Raw genomic sequence first — 25,161 nt, 5'->3', positions numbered from 1 at the left:
TCTTAAATTCATGCATTTTTTGAAAGACTCTGCTTTTTGTCAGATAATTTACCAGTAACTTTTGTATTTTTAAATAATTCATGACTCATATATTGCTTTTTATATCTGTGTGCTTAACCCTTGTGTGTGTGAGGATGAGGCAAACGATACAAGTTTTAGGTGTGTGGGGTCTGTTGGACCCCATTTCTACATACAAGGGTTAAGATATTTCCTCAAAGTTTTCACTTACTTAGAAGCAATACATGCTGCTCTCTGCTGTGTGCCAGGTAAACTGAAACAATTTTATTTTTTAAAAATGAAATATATTAGAAACTTTGTATTAGATACATTTCCTGCCATCATAAGACGATCATAAGTGAAATTTAAAACGGTCTCCCTTTGTCTAATGTGTATAATTAAACTGGTTAAGGGTTTTATTTTCAGGAGAAATGTTGCCTGTGAATTCCAAGCATATTATTATTACATTAGATTATTTTAGGCATCACAAACATAGAACCAAAGCAATGGCAAAATGCTCAGTTTTTTTCTGTAATTTTTACAGTGATGGCGGTGGGAAGCATTTTGCTGTGTGAAAAATAAGAACATTTTGGTATTTTTCTGTATTCCATTAACATGTCTCACCAAACAAGCTAGTGCATGAAAGTTGGCGTGATAAAATATGTACAATATATTTTCCTGTTGTATTAAGTTTTCTTTCTTCAGTTTTTTCTAAATGCTAATCATGACAGGTCAGCTACAGTGCTGGTATTTGAAGGGCTGGCAGGAAGAAAGCTTTGGCATAAATACTGAAATCATCAGATCGTGTTTCTGTTTATGTAAAGTAGAAATATTTAACTGATGAGAAAAGACAATGCATAATATTGAAAAGAATATATTTTAACAGTATTCATAAGAAAGCTAATGATGAATTTGCTGTTGTTTTCAGAACTAAAACTAATGAAATGGCAAGTTCAGCACTGTTGGGTGTAATTATGTTGTATGACAATATTTTTCCTTTAATGCTTAAATAATGTTCTTATTTGTCATTGTGACCCAGACACAATTTAAGTTATGAAGACTTTATTAATACTAACAATTCAAAATAAGAGCCTGCGATCAATACTCCTCTTATAAATAGGGCTTTGTGAGACAACCTTTGTTAGTGACCGTCTATTCTATTATTATTTTTGGTTTATTAAATCTATTCATTTATTATGCAGTGTGATTGAAGGATGCAGGTATTTTTCTTTATTTATTCCCACATCTTGAATACTTGTATGCTTTGTTTCAGTGTACTAACTAATGTACACAACTGCACCATGCTGCAAAATCCAGATGAAACCATTATCCAGTGTTGGTTTAAATGAAAAATTGATTTCAGCTTTCCTTGTTCTAACAGATTAACTATAAATGCAGAGTGTCCAATGCGCCTCATGAACTTCCCAATGGATGGCCATGCCTGCCCACTCAAATTCGGGAGCTGTGAGTTTTGTCTTTTGTTAAGTCTCAGTGGTTTGACAGATGGTGTCACTCTCAAATGATCACACTGCCACATAGTAACTGACCATTTGACAAGATGTCTTCTGGCTGCAGTTTGAAACATCAAATGTTGGAGCTCAAATATGTTTCTCCTTCCTGTTTGTTTGCAGTGTCTGGCAAAAGTATGGATGTCCTCTGAACTTTTCATATTTTATCATTACAAATGTTAATGAAATTTTGAGATATTTAATGGAATAGAACACCAAGTAGTATGAATTTCTAAAAATCAATAAAAAGAGATATACAATAATTCTTTATCTATTTTTTAAATAAAAATCTAAAAGTATTAGATGCATATGTATTTTTCTGTACTTAGAGCTGTCTCTGGGTCAGCTGAATTCATATGTAGACATGGACACATTTCTAACACATGAACATATTTTGAACCAAATTATCCTATTGTAGCTCTTATTCTCTGTGTAGGGTTTGTTTGACTGGTTGTTGAACATTTGTCCCAGTATCAAGTTCTTTAAAATATATTTTTTTCTGAGTTTGCCCTGTAACTCCCTCTTTTAATGCATGATGCTGCCATTTCCAGTGTTCTTGTTTTCTATGTCATAATGCAACTTTTCCACCAAATGTAGTTTTCAACATGAAGACAAAAAGTTCAGTTTTGATCTCATTCAACCAGAACATGTTCTTCAACACTCTTGCTATGTCCTCTACATGGCTAGTTGCAAAATTTCTAGGGAATTATTTTACACATTTATTTCAACTTATAGTTCTGCCACACTATTTTCATTTTCAGATGATAAATTTAAGATGTTAAAACATTGTTATATATTTTAGAACCCTGTTTTAAACTTTCCTCCTGTTTTTTCAGTCACCAGTCTGTGTGTTTGTTGGTCTCCATGATACTTTTATCTTTTCCTGTTTGTTCATAAATGTTTACCTGGGAGGAGACTTTAAGCCAGCTGGTTGTACTGAATTTTATTTAAGGTTATCACAGTAAAGAGAACTGAATATTTTTTTTTTTTTTTTTGCCATTTTCAGAATTTTGTTCTGAAAATGGCAAAATTTCAAAACTTTGAAATTTTGAACCTAATTTTCCTCCCTATTTAGTAATGCACTTCTTTGGTTTGTCACAAAATACTTAGAAAATTTGACTTTTTGCAAAACAAAGTACATGTACTTTTAACTCTTGTGCGTGCGAAGACTGAGGCAAATGATACAAGTGATACGGTATGGTGTGGGGTTGGTTGGACCCCATTTGTAAACACAAGGGTTACGTTTCATTAGGAGTGCTCATAGTGAAAGCTTATCTTCTTTTAATCATTAACATGTATTCTTAGACATTTTAGATGAACAGTTTGTATATTTTTTCTTGAGAACCAAATTCTAACAAAGGTCTCACATATCTTTTCCATAGATGCATACCCCATCAGTGAGATTGTGTACACATGGAAGAAAGGACCTTTATCTTCTGTTGAAGTCCCACAGGAATCATCCAGCTTGTTGCAGTATGACCTTATTGGCCAGACCGTATCAAGCGAGAGGCTGAAGTCCAACACAGGTCATCAAATTTGTCTTCTAAACTCATTCACTAATTACACTAATTAGATCTGAAAGCTTTTTGTTCATATTTGGCATAACCCATGCTTAACTGATCTTTTTTTTTTTTACAATGCGTATCAAGAGCCTTTCTAAATGTAATATTAGTGTTTCCAAAAGCATTTGTGAGTTTGGAACTGAGCAGTAAAAATAATTATATCCCAGCATTTTGACATTATGGGAAGGTGTTATAACATCTCTGCATTTTTATGTTGGGTTTAAGATTTAGTTGTTAAGAAACATTGCACAAAAAACTTGTAAAAATTAACTGTTTGTATGATTTGGATTTTATGTTTAACTCTTGCAGGTGAATATGTCATAATGACTGTCCACTTCCATCTTCAAAGGAAAATGGGTTTCTTCCTGATTCAGACCTATATTCCCTGCATAATGACTGTCATTCTGGCACAAGTTTCCTTCTGGATTAACAAGGAATCAGTTCCAGCTCGGACTGTCTTTGGTAATTTGCTTTTAAATCCGTTTTGCTTTTTTGGTATAATTTACGAAATTACTTTTCAAGCTTCATTTCAAATTCAAAATAGACACTAAACTATGCTACTGTATATGAAGGCTCATGCATTCTTTGTCTCTCAGAATTGAGCTTTGTGAAAAATACAACACCCATAATGTTTGCCAAAAATTGCAGCCAAATGGTCTTTCAAACAATTGAGGCTGTTTTCATTGTTAGGTCACTAAAGTTACTTAGTGAAACAGAGAAGATGCTCAGATTCTCATGAACTTGTAGCTTGTTAGATGTTCATCATAAAACTGTATTTGTGTCAGAAGCCAGTTTGTGTTGATTCAAACATCTCCCATCCTAACTGGTGGAGCTGGAAAAGAACTGCAAAGCAGAATGGATAAAGCTGCCTAAATGTGTGCTAAGCTTGTGGCTTCAGATTCAAACAGACTTGAGGCTGTTGATCCAAAGGTGGATCAGCAAAGTATTAAGGAAAGGCTGTGAATACTTACATCAATTTGATTTCTTGTTTTTTTTTTAATTATTAATAACTTTGCAAAGCACTCAAAAATCTTTTTTTGACATTGCCATAGTGGAGTATTTGCTGTTAGAATTTTGGAGAAAGAAATTAACTTAATACAACTTGGCATAAGGTTGTAGCATAAAGTGAAATGCTGCAAATACTTTCCATATAAATTATGTCAATGCAAAAAACACTGTTTGCTGGGTGAAGATGGGCACAACTCTGCCTTTTTTCAGAATGAGAAGCATGTGCAAATTCAGTTTTGCAAACATTTAAAACCAAACAAACCAACCTTTTTAAAAATACTTTAATTAGTGTGGCATTAACATGGTTTTACAAATTTCCCCAATCTTTATCATTTATAGTGGAATGCACATTTGGTTAGCTACAGTGACGGATAAAAACATATAGACACTTTGTTAGTGAAACGCCCAATTTTAAAGCCATAACATTTTAAGACAGCATACATATTTCCATCTTTGACCTTTTGACTCAAAATGCTCTTTGAGACTTCTTTGTAGAACTTTTTCCACCAAGAGAAACATGATTATTTTCTGTTCTACACTCTAATCCTAATTCTAATTCTGAACTTTAATTTGTCAGTTCTACCTCTACTGTGGTGCAGCTTAATTAACTGGGAATAAATATCCGTTTTGGAACTGGTCATGCCAGGACTGAGAGGGGGAGGATGTTTACTTGGCTCTCTTCCGAGCACTCACAGGTTCCACTTTCTCGCATTACATTACGCTACAGTTGCCACTGAGCTCCAGCCCCGGGAGCCGAGAGGGTGAGAGACACTAAACAAAGACAGAGATAAACTGAGAGGAATAACAGGCATGAAAAGAGACAATGAAGAATAGAAAATGTGTGAAAGTACATGGCAAGAGCTATCATTTGCAAATGCATTTCCACTTCTGGGAAATTCAACAAGCAGCAGCAGCTGAGTAGAATTACTCTGCTACCTCTTGCAGCTCACAGCTTTACCCTCTTCTTCCGAAGTGAGCCAATGCTTCAACAAGCCTGCACTTTGCTTTAGAGAATAGATCCAAGTCATTAGAGTCAGTAAGGGAGTTCAGACCCCATGTAGAAATGCAATCTGTGGCAAGTCATTGATGTCATTCTTCCTGCAGTTTTCTGGTCTCCTACTGTTGGATATGAGATAAATTGTTTATTCTCTAGATGAGCCCTAAGTAAACTTAGAAAACCTGCATCTGGATTTATAACAAACTGGATGAAACTGTTAAAAACACATGGAATACATTGTTATTATTTCCTTTGTGGTGAAGAACTCTGGAGAATTCAGAACCAATCTTGGTTAAAATTTTGCAGCTTTGATAGAAAGTTATATTCTGCTTCCCGTTTCTGTTTCCCAGGTATGTTTACTGTCGGTAAACAGATCTTTAAATAGAGAATTTTACTGTTTTGGCTCATGTCTTTCTTTACTACGACATACTGGAACAGCACCCATTTTTCAGTACTTAAACTTGTCCATTTGAGACAAAGAATGAACTGGAGGGAGTAAATCCACCTTTTTTGAAAACTATGGCTGCAGATTCAGAGGAGCTGACTCATACAAATGGCTGAGAAATGCCTCAGGGTGCGGTAAAGATGCCACATCATCTGCAAGAGGTAATTATGAGACCCTTAGGTTCCTAAACCAGACATCCTCCCCATGAACCACACAAATAGAATCTGTGAAAAGTTGTAACACTGGCAGAGTCCAACTGGCAGTGGTGTGAAGGCAGACACAGCTTTTGATTTGGGTGTATGGGTTGGCCTTTGAAAGCGTCACTGCACAGTACTTTAAGGGACATGGTCATAAACTCTCTAGATCAGCGGTCCCCAAACTACGGCCCGCGGGCCAGATCCGGCCCGCCTCCACATTTGGTCCGGCCCCCTGAACAATACCAGAGAGCATTTAGATTTTTTTTTCATATACCGTATTTTCCGGTCTATAAGCCGCTACTTTTTTCCTAAGCTTTGAACCATGCAGTTTATAGCCCTGTGCAGCTTACATTTGGACTTTTCTTCAACCACCAGGGGGCTCTTTAGCAGGAAGTGAATCATTGGAAGTCAAAATTGGAAATAGAAGAAGAAAGCGCCCATTAAAACGGAATTAGGTTTTAATAGGGAATTGAAATTTGAGAATGTTGTTGATCAGTTAAACAGCATTGAGGGGAAAAAGAAGATTTTTCGTTTTGTTTAAATAATACTGGGATCATTATGAGAATTTGAGGTATAGATATTAGGATCCAGTAGATGGCAGTAGTGCAACAATAATGGATGCAAGCTGCCGTTGAAATCTAAAGAAGAAGAAGAAGAAAACGCCTATTTTCATTTAGCCCATGCTCGTAGCAGACACGACGGATCAGCACTTTTACTATTACAGTTTCTGTTCGGAAACTACCGTAATCAGTTCAGTTAAATCTAAACTTGGCAAATTTTTCTTTTTCAACCCTAATAAATGTGATATTCAATTGACCTGTTATGACTCAAATTTTGGGTGTCCGCCCCCCTCTGCTGCTGCTGCATCACTGTGGAAAACCTGGAGCAGCAGAGATATCTGAGGCTTATAGTCTGGAAAATATGGTACTTATTTCATTAATAGTGTTATTATTTATGAAGTTTGTTGTCACTGCTCTACACCAAACTTTTCTTATGAGATTGAGACATATAGTTGATACACTCTCCAGTTCCCATTAGTATACCAATAAAACAAAAACAAAAATAGAAAAAAATATATATTTTTACACACATCACATTTTAAAAAATATTTTGTGTAATCCATTTCCTTTACTTAAGCCAGAGGTTAGAAAAGGGAGTAAATTGACAAGGCTGGTCCTCGAACTCGGGCATGAGGGTTGGGGAACTTCAAAGTCTTGCACAACATTTTTTTGTTTGTAGATTATTTACAAATTGATTTTTTTCATATTTGGATATTCAAACATTAAGCTTCCCATTGTGCACTCTTAAAATTCTGTAATGACACAATGCTTTTGTACTTGAAAGACCATAAAGAAAGCCACTTCCATGGTAGTTTTGTTCATATTTATGATGGCCCATTGAAGGGAAGATAAAAGAAGGGAAGGGAGTAGAGCAGAGGCCTGCTTGTCAACAACCTCTGCAAGCGCTGAGAGTCCCCTGAGCCCAGGTTATACAGACTTAATTGAGTATGGCCTAAATTGTACCTTACTTTTTTCGCTGTAAAAGCACATAAATGCCCCAAGCGTTTAATTTGTATCCTGTCTCTCTACTTCTTCCCCCTCCCACACTTTTTCGTTCCCATTCTGTTGCCTCTCCCACCCACCATGACAGCCTTTCTTCCCATGTCCCCCCTTCTTTGTGATAGAGACAGTCACCACTGGTTGACTGCCAAAGGGGGCTGCATTTGAGAGTTGTTAGCCTTTACTGTTTAAGCTTACAGAGAATACTTTTAAAACATTATGAGGTGCATTAAACCCCTACATGAATCCCAAAGCGGCTAATGAAATGTGCGCAACTAAAGCACACATTTGGTGAAACGCAGGCAGGAATGTTCAATGGTCCTTTTTCTCTTGCTTGCTTTAGCTTGATGAAAGTGAATTAGATATGTACTTTGCTAATGGGCTCTCAAAAAAGTCCTTCATTATTAGCACCTTTAACATAATAAAGTAATGGACTGGGGAAAGTTGCTTCCAAATGTATAGACCAATATATATATATATATGTATATGAAATGTGCATATTTCACTTTTCATTCAGACAATAGACAAAGGAATAAAAGTTTTCTTGTGGGTATGAACCAGCTCCTAATGTCGAGACGCTGACCTCTGCTGCTTCTCCGCTCTGCCACACAATGGACTCCACAGTAAATACTTACCCATTACAGTCAAAGATAGTGTTTACACTGCCTTCGCATGGTGCTACGTCATGCCATATGTCAAAATTAGAATGGATTCCAAAGCAATTTTGAGTCAATCTTCAAAGATCACATGACACCAAAAGAAAAACAAATGAGCGCAATATTTGTATTTTCAAAATAATTAATCAAGACAGACTATATTCTCAAAATTCTAGCTATATTAATAAAAATATGGGTATGCATTTTCCACATGTTTTGCACCTTTGTGTTTCTCAGAATAGCACAGCCACATAACATCAGGCTGGTCAGGTATGGTGTTGCATACCATATGTTGCATACTCAATATTTGAGTTGTAAAGTTTCACACTAAACAAATTTACTTTTTGGTTTAAGTTTGCCATAATAGAATTTTTTTTTTTTTGAAAGTCATACTTTTATGATGTCATTTATAAATGTCATTGTTACGGACTACATATTTATTTCAAAAGCTAAATCTTTGATTTATAGTCTGATTATCTGGCTTATAAGCTAAATGATGTGTGTGCAAACTAAATATTTAGTTTCCAACTAAAGATGCAATTCTAACCACAGAAAAAAATATAAAAGCTTAATTTTTTTCTGTGGTTTGATGTTATTTTAATGAGACAGTATAGATAAAAGACAATGCATTTTTTCTAACTGCTTTGAGCACTGGCCAACTTATTGCTTGCTATCAAGGAAACATTTTTTTCTGTTTTTGATCTACATAATATGTGACATAGTTTACAAACCTGTGAAAATAGAAAGACTGATGTTCCCTACTTCTGGATGCCAGATTGACAAGTCAAATTGAAGATGGTAATTACAACAATATCTTAATGTCAAGAGGCTGGAAATTTAATCAAGACATTTGCAGTCAAGTTTTTTTACTACTATTTAAAGGATACGTGATGTAAGATTTTCGGTAACACTTTATTTGAAGGGGGGTGAATAAGACTGACATGACACTGTCATAAACATGACATAACACCTGTCATNCTCTGCTGCTTCTCCGCTCTGCCACACAATGGACTCCACAGTAAATACTTACCCATTACAGTCAAATATAGTGTTTACACTGCCTTCGCATGGTGGTACGTCGTGCCATCTGTCAAAATTAGAATGGGGTGAATAAGACTGTCATGACACCGTCATAAACATAAACATTACTGATATAAATTTGTTATAAAAGTATTACTGATTTCACTTTAAAAATTAGGTAACTTTATGTTATTAAAGGTAAAGTTGAAACAGTAATGATTTCTTGGTTAATGTCAAGTTGTCATAACAAAGACATTTTGAATAATGTCAACTTTGTATTAAAAGTGTCCTAATTTACCAAATGACGCTTTATGACAACAGTCATAAATATTCATGAAGGCTTATTCATGTGTTACGTCATGTTTATGAAAGTGTCATGTCAGCCTTATTCACCCCCCTTTCAAATAAAGTGTTACCAGATTTTCTTTAAATGTTAGTTTTTTCTTCAAAGTGTAACATGTTTTCTACTTATTCATTTATTCATTTTATAAAAAAGCAAAACAGATTATTTCATTATTTTATTTAATATCTTGGAATAGAATACAGTGACGAAAAGTGACATCCCTGTTACAAAGACTGAGGATATTACAGAAATTGGATTATCATTTGTTGCATTACATCAAATTTCCTTGGAGTCCATTTGTTTTCGTCTGTACACTGTGTCAGTTTGGCTTGTTAATCTAAGCAGTGACCAAGCTGCATGTCCACCACAAACACATGTCATTCTGGAATCCAGCGGAGCTTGGACATTTGAGAACTTTAAAGGGACAGCTGCTGGAATTTATTTAAAAAAATGGCCACACTGAAAAAAAATATTACTCATTGCAATTGTATTATTTTTCCACCATTACTGGTTGAATTAAAACAACTTGATTTTGGAACATCACATAAATAATTTTATAATAAACTACTTCATCCAGTCAAGACCTGCTGCTACATTTAATCCAAAGGAGTTAGCTATTGTTGTGCGGTCATCCAAATGGACCCCTCTCTTTAAAGAGTTTTTTGGGGACTTATTATTGAGGAGAGGCCCTGGAGCAAAATCAGAAATGGCTGAAAGATGCAAAGATATTTGTGGATGTTTATTCCTGTGGGCAAGAGCATGACAAGAGTAGCAAGGGGGAGGAGTGTCTGGATTTCCCCAACAACCAGATCTTGAAAAATTAGAGGGCAGCAAATGAATGGACATATATCAATAAAAAAAGTTAATGTTTAATTGAAGATACTGATAAACTGAGATGACATGGTCAACAGCCTTTCATGTCGTGAGGTATGAATATGAAACCTTGAGCAGATCCGTGTTCTGAACTTCTTCTCATCTTTGTTTTTAGGCATCACCACTGTCCTGACCATGACAACATTAAGCATCAGTGCACGGCACTCCCTCCCAAAAGTTTCGTATGCCACCGCGATGGATTGGTTCATTGCTGTGTGCTTTGCCTTCGTCTTCTCTGCCCTCATTGAGTTTGCGGCTGTCAACTACTTTTCAACACTCCAAGCCAACCGAGAGCTGCGAAAGGCAGCAGCCATAAAGGCAGCCGCTCAAGAAGCAGCAGCAGCTGCAGCCGTGGTTCCAGCAGCAAGCACAGGGACAGAGGGAGACGTTGCTTCAGTAAGTCAGGCATACGCTATCCCACTGGTGTTTACATGTGTCAGCATATGTTCAATGACATGTGAGCTAATGCTTAAACTGTACCAGATAAGGATGGGTCACATGGCCTTGTGTTGATAACTACAAAATACTTTTTTTGTGGTTATTGAAAGCCTATGCATTTTATGTGCATATTATATTTTGACTCATATGGGAATATGAGTCCTTATAAGGTGTTATGGTTACACGTGAACATCCATCTAAACGATAGAGCTGCTGTTATAAATGATGATCAGAGCAGATGGTTCTTTGTGAAAAATAGGACTTTCCTTGGCCTAATTACATGCCTGTACCTGTCGTCATTAATCTCCACTGAAGTGAACATTTCTGGGTTTTTTTCTTCTTCTTGTAAATGAGAAGGGAGTTCCTAAAAATTAGGATGGCTTGTGTTTTTACTTACTGTACATTTTGTAAGACTTCAGTTTTGAAGCTTTGACTATGTTGGTCAACTGCCAGAAACAAGGTAATAACTAATATTTCAACACAAACTAACAATTACATGAAAAACAGGACAGGCACTCTGGAAAAAACAGATGAATAAAGAGAAACAAATTATGTTTTCAGCTAAAATATGCTATTGACAAAGTGGAAGTGTTAAAACCCTTAAAATAAATCCTTTACTGGAGTGACTTCCTTTGTAAAGGAATAATTACACAGTAAATTTAATCTGTCAGGAATAATAGTTATATGTTAAGAAACTACAGTTTTTCATAAAATTACTGTTGCCATACAGTGGTACTCCTGCTGGTAATTCTTTGTAAAAAGCTCTTTTCCCACAGAGACTGCATTTTATGTCTCCTCTTAATATTTTGCATGATTGGATCACTGTTAGAGTGGGAGCTTTTGTCCTTGCACAAAAATCCTGAAGTTTATTCAGAATCCTGATGATCTGTTATGCTCTTTTCTCTTCAGATTACCACAGAGCAGGGATCTTTAAATGCATGTTTTATAGCCTCTGTCCAACAAGTTTCAGATGCGTCTCTGCTCCAACAAACCAGCTAAAAATCTGACCAATAATAATAAAAAAAACATGTTTCTGGTTTTTTAAAGCATAAATGCACTCAAGGTTCCTATGACTTTTGAATGAAAAACCCCTCCATTGCATTGCATATCATCTCCCATCCTTAGCAGTGGCCTTATTCTTCACATATTCCTTCTTCCATTGCTTTATGTTAGACCCCCAATCATTCACAGAGAAAATGGCTGTAAATACTTATCAGGATAAACTTTACAAGGCTCCCAGTTACTGTTAAAGAATTGTTTAGAAAACGGCATGTTACCTGGGGTGCAAATATGTGTGGTGGACACTTATTCTAGATAAACTATTTTAAAATACACATTATTTTTGATGTGTAAACACAACACTAGTCCATCAGTTGAGTTGGGGACATATTCATGCCATGAGGATTGTTTTGACAGTACTAAGTTGCTCAAAAACTAAAAAGAAAACATTTTATTGCAACATGTCATGTCCAAGAAGTGCATATTGAAGTAAAAAACAAATAGTTCCAAAAGGCCAGTAAAATAACTCGTAAACAGTGTTTAAAAATATATGAAAACTTAAAAAATACTTTAAGACCACTAACAAATGGTTTTAAAAACTTGCTGTTTGCCTGAGAAGTGATTCAAGAATTCTGCATTAACGTTGCCATTTTTTAGTTGGTTCTATTGCATCATTGGTTTATTTCAACATGCTTGCATTAGTTGCCTAGGGATGTTTCTCTTCGTCTTAATGCAAAAACAGTTTAAACTCTGTAATTTTCTAACTTCTGCTTGTTTTACTGAAACCACATTTTGACAGGATGGAATAAAACAGTATAAAGTATAAACAACATTGATGATTATGCATCGATTCCAAATAAGTAACTTTGAAGCAACACCTTTCTTGTGAATATGAATGTGTTACTTCTCATGGTAAAAATCATAAAAATGTGTGAAAAAAACCTTAACTGGTTTAATTTCACAGATGTGCTGTTCTTCTTGGTAAATACAAATCTACGATGACAGTTTTTTGGGGGGGTTTGTCCCTTTGTGAGTGGAGTTTTCTTTCTCTTGCCAAATCATCACACATTGTTAGCAGCTTTTCCCAGACTTGCAGTTACCGTTTGTGGTTATACAACATCAACAGGGGTTATGGAGCTCGGCTCAGATGGGTGTAGGGATTTTATCTTTAGTGTATTTTTTGAGAAATAGCTTCATTCAACCTCTAAGAGATTCTGTTTTTTGTGTAGAGACCACTGAGCTTTGCCTGTGCTTGCGTCTCCCCATTATATACTTCTAAAGCATTGTTGTGGATGTATTGATGGATGAGATTGGTTTGTTCCTTTTAAAGGCCAACTGGCTGTCGGCATTTTGTGGTAAATAGTCAGCTCTTACAGTGTGTCTACCCCACTTAGCCATCTGGCAGTTAGTGGTTAAGTGGAAGCTGTTTAAAATAGAGTTTTGTGTGTGTGTGTGTGTGTTTTATGTTGGGTGTTCCTGGTTTTCTCATGGATACTCTTACTTCAACCAGGTAATAATATCTCGCATCCAGATTGTCATGGAAAAATATTGTTATAGTGATGAGTTTAAAAGCCTTTACTTGTTAGTGTTTGCAGTTTTTGCATCTGTAAGAGAGGGCTTATACACCAGCTTACTTGTCTAATTATTGAAATGTCCAGTCACAAGAGAGCAGTGTAGTATATAGGACAACACAAATTCATTTCTGATGTTCATGCAGCATTACAGATTTTAAGGGCATTTGGTCACAGTGTCTTTGCTCTCATCATGATTGCTGACGCCAGGAAATCTATGATTGAATGGGGACGTTTGTAGCTGACATTTAAGTACAGTTACAAATAATCACGTGTTTAAAATAGAAGCTGGAGCCATTAGTTGTTCCGTGGATAATTTGTTTAATCAGATTTTATTTTATTTGTTTCAGTTTTTATAGATGATTCATTTTCTTTTTCAGTTGTAATTACATATAATTTACACGTTCAAATTGTAAGACGCCATTGCATATCAGTATATTTATTTGTTACAGACTTTGTGAGTTTTTTAAAAATTGAACACAAGGAACATCAATGAACATAAAGTGTTAAGTCTTGTGACAGATTCCTAATTACATTTTGGTCTGGCTATTGACTGGGCTATCCCAACACAGGTTTTGATTTTGCAGGTTATATTCATATTCATTTTTATATTCATTTTTCTACAACATAATTTCAACTTAAATTTACTTCAGTCCAGGCTGGATGGATTGGATTTGACTGAAAAACAACTCAGTTGTAGTCATTTATTTTTTATGCTTTTTTCACATATTTATCACAGTTGCCATGTAAAGTCATGAAACTTATTGTGTAATTGTAATGCATTTTCTGGAAGGACATCTAGGATATATGTAAATGTGAAGTATGAAAATGTCCTATAACAATCTGTAGCAATCACATCAAAATGATTCCTGATCAGTGTTTCCTGTGTCTTGTGGAATGAATGTATTCCAGACCAGAGATGCTTCAGAAGCAAAGTTGACCCTAAGTTTGTCTTCCCCGTGGTTCATTTCCAGTCTACAATTTGTTCCAGTATACCCCGTGCAATCATTCTTCTATTTGCAGTCAATTGGTCTGTGCACAATGTAAAAATGTGCATGCAGAACATGCACTCCAGCATTTCTTCTTCATTGTGTTTTAATGAAGCTTACAACTGTAATAGAGATTATGCTATTTCTGTTTTTTTATGACTATGTTTTTAAGTCCTTTGTTACGTTTAATTTAATTTCTTGTGCACACTTGCAGGTTTTCATCATTGCATTCCATTCTCTCCAACTTTAACTTTTGATAAAAACACCACAGTTTTTCACTCTCTAGGTCCAAAAGACATTCAAACTGATATACGTTAATTTATGCAATCTACAGTAATCTATGTCTGCTCCATCATTTCATTTGTTCAACACACCCGCTCTCTCTCTCTCTCTCTCTCTCTCTCTCGCTCTCCCAGTCTCCTATTTGTCTCTGTAACTATGTGATAACCACAGAGAGTGACATGAGTGGACAGCCAGTGGCTCGGCAAATGATGTTGTTGCAGATTATGTAAGAGCTGTAGATTAAGGAAAATCCAGCAGATCACTGCAAGCTCAGAGGAAAGAGGGCAGACACCGCAATAAAGATGGGAGGGGGCTTGGAAAGCAAGCCCACTCCGTTTTTATGAAACAAGATGGAGAGATGGGTTAGAGTGGGTCCTGGGTATGTGTTGGTGTATGCATTTGTGTTATAGAGTTACACTGGAAGAATAGGAAGAAAGAGAGTAGGAGGAATGCATCATAGAAAATGACTGCTTTCACCAAATATGTAGGAGGGAAGACTTCATGACATGGAGAAGCAAAAAAATCCCCAGGAATAGAAAAAGTCATGCAGTCATGAGGTAAAATACCTGGTATGACTGTGAAGTTTTTCAAATAATCTTTTTGTCCCAACCTCCCAATTTTTTGTGACAGGTAAGACTGGAAAGAAAAGAAAAGTTTTGTAAGTTTTACTTCGAACATATATCACGTTTTCATGAATTCTTATTTTAGAATCTCCATCTAATATCTGAGAGCCAAAAATGTTTTAATATCATGTCATTTTTAATACATACACACAGTAACACCACCTGATCATTTATCTGTGTTTAGGCAGGTCAAGAATGTACCTGAAGTAATGACAACTACTGAACCACAAAGATCTTAAAGGCCATCTTTTATTGAATAATCTGTGCTACAATTTCATGGGCATAGTTGTTTCAAAATAGTTATTACATAGATGTAATACCACACACACACACACACACACCCACACACACACACACACACACACACACGCACACACACACACACACACACACACGTATATGTATATTTACTTAACCTCACATACTGCACTGTCTAAACAGTTCTTAGAAAAATCAGCTTATAATTATGATTATATTGAATTAATTATTTTGTTAAATATTAGAAAAAGGTATTACTATTTTTGTTGTAAAAGTTTTATCATTTGTTCTTAAATAAACTGCTTGCACATAGTATTTCTAATACTTTCTCTGTTGAGCAGTTTCTGAACTCAAAGAGAAAAATGAAATATTTAAACAAATCCAGCAAAAATATCGCAAGTTCACTTCAGTTCCAAAACTGATGGAATTGACATAAAAATTTTTGCAGAATTTGAGCGTAGTGAGAAACTGAGTTGAATTTGTTACATAATTTAAAAACATCATTTCTCTCTGCGCCCCCAGAACTACTTATTATGCATCATCATCTTAATAATTTAGAGGATTGTTTGATTTATTGAAATCGCCCTGGAACATCATGATGTGACGTTTCTGTGCTTCACACAGAATTGTTTTTTTTTTTTTAGACTGTGTTAATTTGCAGCAAGAAGCTTTGCACACCCTGTTCTAGATCCTAGATATATTTCCTGCACTCATATTATATCTGATTTACAGCAAATATTGCCAGAGAGTGTGCATTGTGATCATAATTAGTTGAAATTTCATAAGCCATAGGATAACCATTTGTCTATGTGCTGAGTATCTTTAAAATAATTCAGTCTGCACACAGAGAATTGGCAAAATAACACAAAAATAAAAAGAAGACTGTGGGGTGTGTGTCTATGATTCTAAATAATATTTTTGAGATTCTGTAGTTTTACAACCCTATTTAATTTACCATATGCTCCTGTTGGCTTTAGATCATAACTGCATGGACACGATCTTGGAAGAGGAATTTTAATTTTAGTAAAAGTTAGAAAAGTGTTTGTTTTTCTACAGTATAAAGAGTGTAAGCACATAAAAATGTGTAATTCATGCAGTCATTTTTGTTGTTGAGTTGTTTGAATGAAACATCATAACATGCCTGTTAGAAAGAGGACATATAAATAAAGATTAATTGATTTATTGAACAGTAAATCTCCAAGTAAAACAGGATAATAATCTAACTTTAATACATCATATCAATGCATCTTTGTTGTAATTTTCTTTTTACATTTCCAGTTTTTATTTACTTTTACTCTTAAAGGTGGATGCCAATAGTGTATTGAAGAAGAGGATGAACTCTGCGCCGGTTTTCGATCCCCCTGCAAAAACTTTTCCAAACCCTCCTGTCAATGCCCAGGCGCTCCTCCAGCAAGGCTCTGCAGTTCCGGCCAACAACGTCCTGACAGGCACCAGCATCATTGACAAATACTCACGCATCCTTTTCCCCCTTTCGTTTGGCGCCTTTAACCTGGTCTACTGGATCGTTTATCTCACCAAGGACACCATGGAGATGTCAAGGTAAATAGATGGCATGGCTGTCACAAATAACTTGGTTTTGCTTGGAGCACAAGATGGAAATAATTTCACCAGAAAATGAGTGAAGGTGGAATTTATTTGGTATAATTTCTGCATTAGTATTATTGAATTGCTCTTATCAAGTTCTTAGTATGGCTCCAGTACTTAGGAAGGTGTGAATACGCTTTAATTATTACATTTTGTTGTATTTTCAACTACTAAGTTCAATGTGATTTACAGGGATTTTATGTGATAAAACAATATCAAAGTACTCTAGACATATCAAGTGGAAAGAAAATAATGAATCTATTTCACTTTGTTTTTTACAAGAGAAAAAAAAAACGTAATCTTTTACTGCATGCAAAGCTCCAAGTCTTTTGGGTTATGACTTGTTCTGCAATTTCTGCCTCTTCTCCAAATTAACTGAGATTTCATAGAGGGCATTTATGAACATCAGTTTTCAAGTTTCGCTACAGATTCCTGATTGAATTTACTTTGAACTTTGTCAGGATAATTATAAATAACATACATATGTTTTGATCTAACCATTCCTAACCTGTGGAGGAATGGTTAGAGTTTAGTCCTGCTGGAAGGTGAACCTCAGCTCCAGTCTTAATTCTTTTGTAGTTTCTAACACATTTATTCTAGGTTTCTTGTGTTAAACTCCATCAATTCCCTTATCAACTGAGATGAGCTTCACCCTCCCTGCTGAAGAACATAATCCCCACACCATCATGCTGTCACCACCATGTTTTAATGAAGGGGTTGGTGTTTAGGGTGATGCAATGTGTTACGCATGAGGGCCTAAAAGTTATATTCTAGTCTCATTTCACCACCTTCTTTCACATGTCCATTCTGTCTTTTACATGATTTGTGGCAAACCTTAAAGACTTAAAGACTCCCAGTCTCTTTGTGTTTTCTCTTGTATTTACATTTTTCTTTATTAAATCTTTCATTCCACCGTCCATCACCTGTCTGCAGATGTCCTGCTGACCAAATCATCATAATAGGATATTTGGACAATCACATCATGAAGACTTTCTTTTCTTTTGGTGACAAAACCAAGTTCCTGTAAAATAAATGTTTATTTCAGTCATTTGCTTTTAATTATATTGCATCAGTTAACAAGTAATTTACGTAACTGTTAGCTAAAGAAAAAAGTAATAATTTGAAATGAATATAAGACAATGTAAAATGTTTTTAATTAGAGTGAACATGCAGCCAAGTCAATTATGGAAGGAGTCCAGGATGCCTCAGTGGTTGAGGTAATGGGAATAGAAGAAGAAACAACTGAGCATAATAGAAATATCCTTTATTGCCCCACAATGGGTAAATTCATGTGCAACAGCAGCAGCAACGTGACAGGGAATCAAAGCAAGTAGGTTCACACCAATATATAAAAACAGAATAAAGAACAATATAAATGACAATAAAAACTGTATAACAGCAGATATGTGCAGAAGCCAGCAGAAACATTTTCAGAATGAGTAAACCTGTACAAAACAGTGTGATGGGGAGAACAAAGTGAGACAGAGCAACAGAACAATGGATCAATAATAACATCAAATGCTGGCTTTCAATATTAAATAGAATGGATCATCAGATTTTAATGCTCTAAGTAGTTTCTACTGAAGGACAAATTAAAAGAATAAACAAATAAGTGCAAGATATGGCTATTTACACCAATAAACACTTAAATATGTTAAATCATTTCAAACTGAAATAAAAACACATTTTTAATACATCATAAATTGATTATATGTGACAGTAATTCATTAAAAGATCAGTTGAATTAGAAGTATTTGAGCATTCAATAAATTAATTATGAAATAATTAAAACTGTCATTGGCTTACCAACAGATCCCAACATCTGATTAGTTACCCTTCACAGCAAGTCAAGACCGATCGATCCCAGGTTGATACAGAGCCTGCTGACCCTTAGAGAGGCAGTAATCGTTTAGGAGGCCAATAAAGAGCACGTTTTTGCATGTGAAAGCGTAATTGATCTTATCAAATGCCTGGATCACCTTGGCCAATTCCTTTCGATGATCCACTCCAGACTTCCCCGTTATGATAGGATTCCTCAGATAATCTCTCAGGGTTAGCCTCAATACCCAATGGAGGAAACTTATTTTATCTGCTTCTACCTATGATCTCATTTTTTCAGGCTTGATCCATAACTTATAACCACAGGTGGTGCAGGATTGAACAAAAACACACTGGTAAATCAATAGCTTCTTTTCATGGTTCAGCTCTCTTCACCACAGCACACCAGAGCAGAGCCCACTTTACTGCAGCTGAAGTAAACTCCGGTGCTTCAGGCACATACTGACCCCAGACATGGAGTCCTCCCTGTTTGGACTTTGACGTGTAGAATCTCATTGGATCCCCTTCAGAGTCAGCAGCTTGAGGGGTCCAACAGAATCATACCATGTGCAAAAAGCAATGATGCAACCGTGAGCCCCGAGTCTCTCAAACCAGTCACCCATTTCTTCATTAGTAGGACTTGAGATTGTGTCCATGAACAGCACAAACAATATCAGTGATTAAAGGCAGCCTTGGTGGAGCTGCTTTAGTTAAAACAGGATAATAACTCTGCTTCTGCTCTGTTGAACCATTTGATATCACAGTTTATATGATGTATGGTTACCACCGAAAACATAATGCAATCTGAGCCTCAGAATTGCCTGCTGGTGATCTAAACAACTTGTAAAGGCTGATAAAAAATAGTTCTTAAATGTTTTCACAAGTGCTCTCTCTGAAATACAGGTTTCCATGTGTGTAACCAACAGATGCTGTTCCAAGCATCTGTTCCTAAATATAATGGGGTTTTTTAAGTGTTTTGATGGCAGCAAAAGATGGATGTTACTATCTTACATCATCTCTAGAAATCCTTCTTGGTTTGACATTTTGACAAGATGCTGAGCGGTAGACTAGTTAAAGGATGAAGTTCAGTTTATGAACTCTTGAGTGTTTGTGTATGTGCGCATGCATAATTTTGTTTGATTTGCTTCAACTTCATAATATGAACAGATGTGTATGTCTGGTTGTGCATCCTCACTCCCAACTCTGGATGCTTCAGCTGTGTGGGTTTAAATCCTTTCATTCCCTGCTTTGCTCCTCCTCTAAAAAGGGAAAAGCCCTCAAGGCAAGAGCTGAGACAAGTCAGAGGACATGACAGTGTTGGCAGGCATCAGGATAGCTCTGTGTGGCTAACACTCTTAGGGATTCTTAAATGTTTCTAAAAATTGATAGGAATTGTAATCCTGAGAGACGTTTCAAACAGACTGGATGATTACAGTGATTACTTTTTTTTGTTGTGGAAATTGATAGCAGACATAAACTAGGAAAAAACATACTAGAGTATGTAAATGGAAAAGTGCTTGAAAATATGAACAAAATACAAGAACATATAGGAAGAGAATCCTGTGTATTGTGTATTCTGATTTAGATTCATATTTCATACATTTTTAACTCTTAACTGCTGTATCCGTTTTGTGTTTTGTTCAGTTCTGTTTGTGTGTTTGTTGCATCCATTCTGAATTTCCCTGATTGATTTGTTGAATTGTTTTTATGTTACTATCATTCTTCCTTGGTATTTAATCTCCTAAGTTTCATTGTTCATTTCGATTCTATCAAGATGGTTCCATGTTTTATCTTCCTCATGTCTTCAAGCTCTTCAGTTTGGTTTTGTGAACAACTGCAAAACTGCAAAGGTTTGTTGGAGAACTGCAGTGACCAAAGAGCATCCTGGTGGACAAGCAACAGGTCAAGGATGAAGTTGTGAAGTTTTAAGGAGGGTTAGGTTGTAAGGAATATCCCAAGATTTCAGTATCTTCAAGAGCATTGTTCAACTCATCATCCGAATAAGAGTAAAATCTGGCACAACTGCAAAGCTACCAACACATGGCTGCACATCTCATCTGGTAACTCCAGGGACATTTTTCAGTCCTCAAAAGCATGTACACATTTTGAGTAAAAAATGAGAAAACAGCACTGCATACACCAGAGCCCTGTCAAGCTACGTATGTTTAGCCTTTCTAATAGCATGCGCTCCCATCAAACCCCCTGTATAGATGACTGGGTACAGAAAAAAAGATTTTCTCTTTGTGTGTGTGCAGGTGGATTTCTGTGAGTATTTCTGAGGAGGATTCAGGCACAGAAGTGTATAAATGTGCTAAAGCAGCAGTGTCTACCGACTGCGGGCTATTTTAATGAATAGCACCATTCAGGGCGAGACATGAAGGAAACAAATTGGCTGAAAACGCTTCCTTCCATGAGGGGCCCCAGCTGGTTGGCTGACTGTTTGCTAGCTGCCTGGCAGGCTGGCTGGAGTGTGGTAACAGCGGACGATAAGCCTTACTCTTCTTTATTGGCCATCATAGTGCTAGGCTTGAAAAACAACTTCCCCATTGTTGCTCATAAATCAAAATCCCTAAATGCTGTTTCCAACTCAATTCCTATTTTTGACTGCGGGGCCATTGCCATAACTTTGGTGTAATAATCACTCGATTACAGGCCACTCAGACGGAGGGCAAAGAAGAATGATAGAAGTAGTGACCCTCTATCTATATTGTTTCTCTTTGGGGCCTTGTGGGAATTGCTACCACTGCTTTCACCTAGTTTGTCTCTTCTTGCATGCATGCATTTTTCTCTCACCTACCTGTGGTTACATGTTTTCCTGTGAGTCCATCACGCCAGAGACATTTTTCTAAGGCACAGTATTTCTATCTTCCTTTGATCACTTAACCCTCCTGTTGTCCTCGGGTCAAAATGACCCGAGGACAACATTGTAAAGATGGGTCATTTTGACCCGAGGACAAAATGCTGTCTGTTTCAGAAAGTCTTTGCACTAATTGCTGTCTCTATATCTTACTTAATATAAGTATTATTCTTTCAAACACACTCTTTCTACCTGTCACTCCCCCACCCTCACACCTCTCTTTTCTATTACAAAGCACTGCCTGTGCTCTGCCTCCCTTCTTGATGAAACAAGACAGCCTAAGCAGAGCGATCCACCCTCCACCCCCCAACACCCAATACTCTCTGTTCACCGTCCAGCCCCTCTAAAGCAAATATAAATATCATTTATGTGGGACTGTATGTTTATTTGTGAGTTTTTTTACCAGTTGTATAAAACATCTTAGTGAATGAACACAACTAACATATCAGGACAGCAAAATCAAGCAATAACTGTTGTCATTGCAGGTCATTGTTAACATGAAATGTAATACCTTTTAGACTCAAAAACAGAGACATATCACAAAAAGCTTTATTATACCAACAATTAGTCTGACATGTTTGTGCATTTGCAATGTTCTTCTCACATTTCAACAACATTATGACTTTTTTTCCAATACCCATATTTATCACATAACAACCGAAAACATTTTATTGGATGATCATTATTGTTCAAACATCAAATATGTCAGAAATATTTCACATTCAGAAACACCATAAATGACTGTATTTATTCATTATCCAAAAAGCTTCTGCTTGTCATAAGTGTCAACATACCAAGTTAATTCAGGGTCATTTTGAACCAATTTTATCTTTGCTTAACTCTGTATAAGTCCAGATATTTAAGTAAATTAAGTAAATCACAGAAACGTTTTCCTTTTTACACTTCGATTCTACATCTCGTTTACTGTCAGCATGTTTTCAGCATGTTCTTTTCTATGCAAACGTCTTTTCAGTGGGTGAAAAATGGATGATTTAGACTATTTTAATCCCCTCTTTTACAACAAGGTTAAACTTTGTACATCCCAAACATCATTTTTAAGGATTTTATATAGATTTGTTTGTGTATGCAGAAATATGTCCATGTTTGGGGATCTGTATGAGTTTTGTACACAAGTGTATGGGTGGGTGTAATTATTCCTTTTATTTAGTTCCAGGATTGTTGCATGATCTTAAATGAGAAATTTCCATTTTATGTATTTTTTACAAACCATATTTATATTTATTATGCTATCCATTCCCCACCTAGATGAGGTCATCCTACCTGGCTTGCAGAAGTTCAAAATCTATTAAGATACAATGTTTTGAGCTGAGTTACTGAATGCAATCAGGATGCTTGGCTAATACAAACATAATCAGTTAGCAGGGCGCTCACATGCCAACATTATAAGTAAAGTTTGAACACCTGCCCAACATTTTTGCAATATGAAAAAAAAATCTATTTACAGTGAAAACAGGCTCTTCTTCCTTCCAAACTGTTAGTGTAAAGAAGCATCCATTTCATTTTTTTTCCATTTTTTTTTTTTTTGTTTTTTTTTTCTTCCTTCCAAACTGTTAGTGTAAAGAAGCATCCATTTCATTTTTTTTCCCTTTGCCTCTTTAATATTTTAACATAATGTAATGCCCTTAAAATCCACACAGTGTCTTTTTAAAGTAAACACTTAAGAAGTTAGAGCAGGCTGAGATAAGATAGTTTGTTGAGTGTGGAGCTTTGCTTTGTTTCCTTTGTTCTAAGCAACAAACGTTTCTGTGGTAAATTTTCAGAAGCTCTGCAAATCAATGCAGTATTCCTGCGACTCGGGTTCTTTCTTTGATTTTCATTCCAGCCCTCAGAAAGCTCTGCTGGAGGTTCATAGCAGCCAATGCTTGAGTCTGGATATTTCTCAGACTCAAATAAATAATATAATGAGCAAAACAAATCAGTTGAAAAACTTATGGGTAGTTTGATTATCGAGAGATTCTATTCTGGATTTATGAATATGAATACATTTGCATATAATTGTTTGTACTTGAGTAATCTTTTTATGAAATACTTTTCTTTATTATTTTTACTCAAGTAACTCCTTGGATGACTGCTTTATAATTTAATTTCTGGGTACTCGACCCAAATCTGAACCTATATCCACTCTGTGGGTGAAAACCTCTGAAGTTGATGAATATTTAAAATCAACTTTCATTATTCAGGCATTTAGCAAATATAAATAATTTGATCCTAACTGACAAAAGATGAAGGTTTGATCTGATTACATATCATAGTGAGAAAATAATGTTCTGTCTTTTGATGTGTTGTACGTAAATGTCTGGTTTCAACTGCAGCTGTATCTGAACTGAAATCATGACTTTATGTACCTGTAATAAAGTGCTAATAATGGGTCTAGAATGTAAATTATCAACCCAGTGTTACATTAAAATTGCTTATTCACTAACTGTATTACAATACATATGGTTTTTAAAATCCCCCACCAGAACCCCCTTCCTTCTTTTGCAACCAAAGCTATGCAGAAAGCTGTCAGTATTTCTGTTTTTGCCACTGGCCATGTGAGCTCTCAAGCTGAAAATGGCTCTCAGTGCTGTCAAAAGTGTCTCCAGCTTTAACACATCAGGTTGAGGAGGTGGAGGTGTGAAATACCTGGCTGAGGTTCCCCCATGAGTTTCAGACAGTCTACGTGGACAACACTGAAGAAGTTAGAAACTGAAAAAGATCAGATTTCAAATTCAGACTTAAAATGTGAGCAAGCCTTCGCCCGCAAGAGCGAGCCAGAAAAAGCTGTTACATCATACCCATGTGCATTTGTTCCTGTGTACAGGCAGATGTGGATGGATATAAAATGGAGTAGGTGTGCATGTGTAGGAGTATTTATGCATAAAGCAATATGTTTAAATGTGATGAAATTTGAAATTTATCTACCCTCTGAATACACACAGATTGACATTTTTTCCACTGATTCAACCTTGCTTCCTGTTCTTTTTGTCTTGCAGGGATACTGTCTAAGATTATGTCTTCCTGGAGAATAGAAATACCTGAACAATCAACACACACGCAGATGCACTCACACATACCAATGTTCTGCTTCTTCACACATTAAAATAGGTAACAGACGCTTGCCAAGCACTCTTTTATGCAGCCTCAGTGCATTCTATTTCCTTTTAAGTACTCCCATGGAACATAAGTCTTTTGAGAACAGATGTACCAATTCCAATTGCCAACTTGACCATGGAGCTCAAAGCCATGTGGGGCCACAAGTACTGGATCCATTTCAAACAACAGCTACTCTCACTTTTCTTTTTTCTTTTTTATTTCATTTGTTTCATGTTAACATAAAAATAAATTGTTATATGTTAAAACAATTTTAATGTGCACATCTGTCTTGTATGCTTTGCCAAATTTGATGGGACAAGAAATAAGATTAAATAAATTTCACTGAAAAAGCATAAACCAACCACAAAGGGTTTCTCTGTTGGATGTATTCGTTTACTTTTTTCTATGTCAAATATCCATGCACTTTTTTACAAGTGTTTATATATATATATATATATAT

General features: G+C 35.9%; 1 protein-coding gene across 1 annotated transcript in view; it reads left to right on the top strand.

The window, feature by feature from the left end:
• Positions 1 to 25,053, top strand: part of gabra6b (gamma-aminobutyric acid type A receptor subunit alpha6b) — a 28,501-nt gene extending 3,448 nt beyond the window's left edge. The window contains exons 5-10 of the mRNA XM_007562046.2: positions 1,379 to 1,461; positions 2,888 to 3,031; positions 3,377 to 3,529; positions 10,281 to 10,561; positions 16,629 to 16,885; positions 24,602 to 25,053. Coding sequence (XP_007562108.1) covers positions 1,379 to 1,461; positions 2,888 to 3,031; positions 3,377 to 3,529; positions 10,281 to 10,561; positions 16,629 to 16,885; positions 24,602 to 24,614 — 931 coding nt within the window. The 3' untranslated portion in view covers positions 24,615 to 25,053. The remainder of the gene's footprint in view (positions 1 to 1,378; positions 1,462 to 2,887; positions 3,032 to 3,376; positions 3,530 to 10,280; positions 10,562 to 16,628; positions 16,886 to 24,601) is intronic.
• Positions 25,054 to 25,161: the final 108 nt, after the last annotated feature.

The sequence above is a fragment of the Poecilia formosa genome, unplaced genomic scaffold (assembly GCF_000485575.1).
Source record: "Poecilia formosa unplaced genomic scaffold, Poecilia_formosa-5.1.2 Scaffold133, whole genome shotgun sequence".
NCBI lineage: Eukaryota > Metazoa > Chordata > Actinopteri > Cyprinodontiformes > Poeciliidae > Poecilia > Poecilia formosa.
The sequence above is the reverse complement of the archived record's forward strand: the minus strand, read 5'-3'. Positions and strand labels throughout refer to the sequence as shown.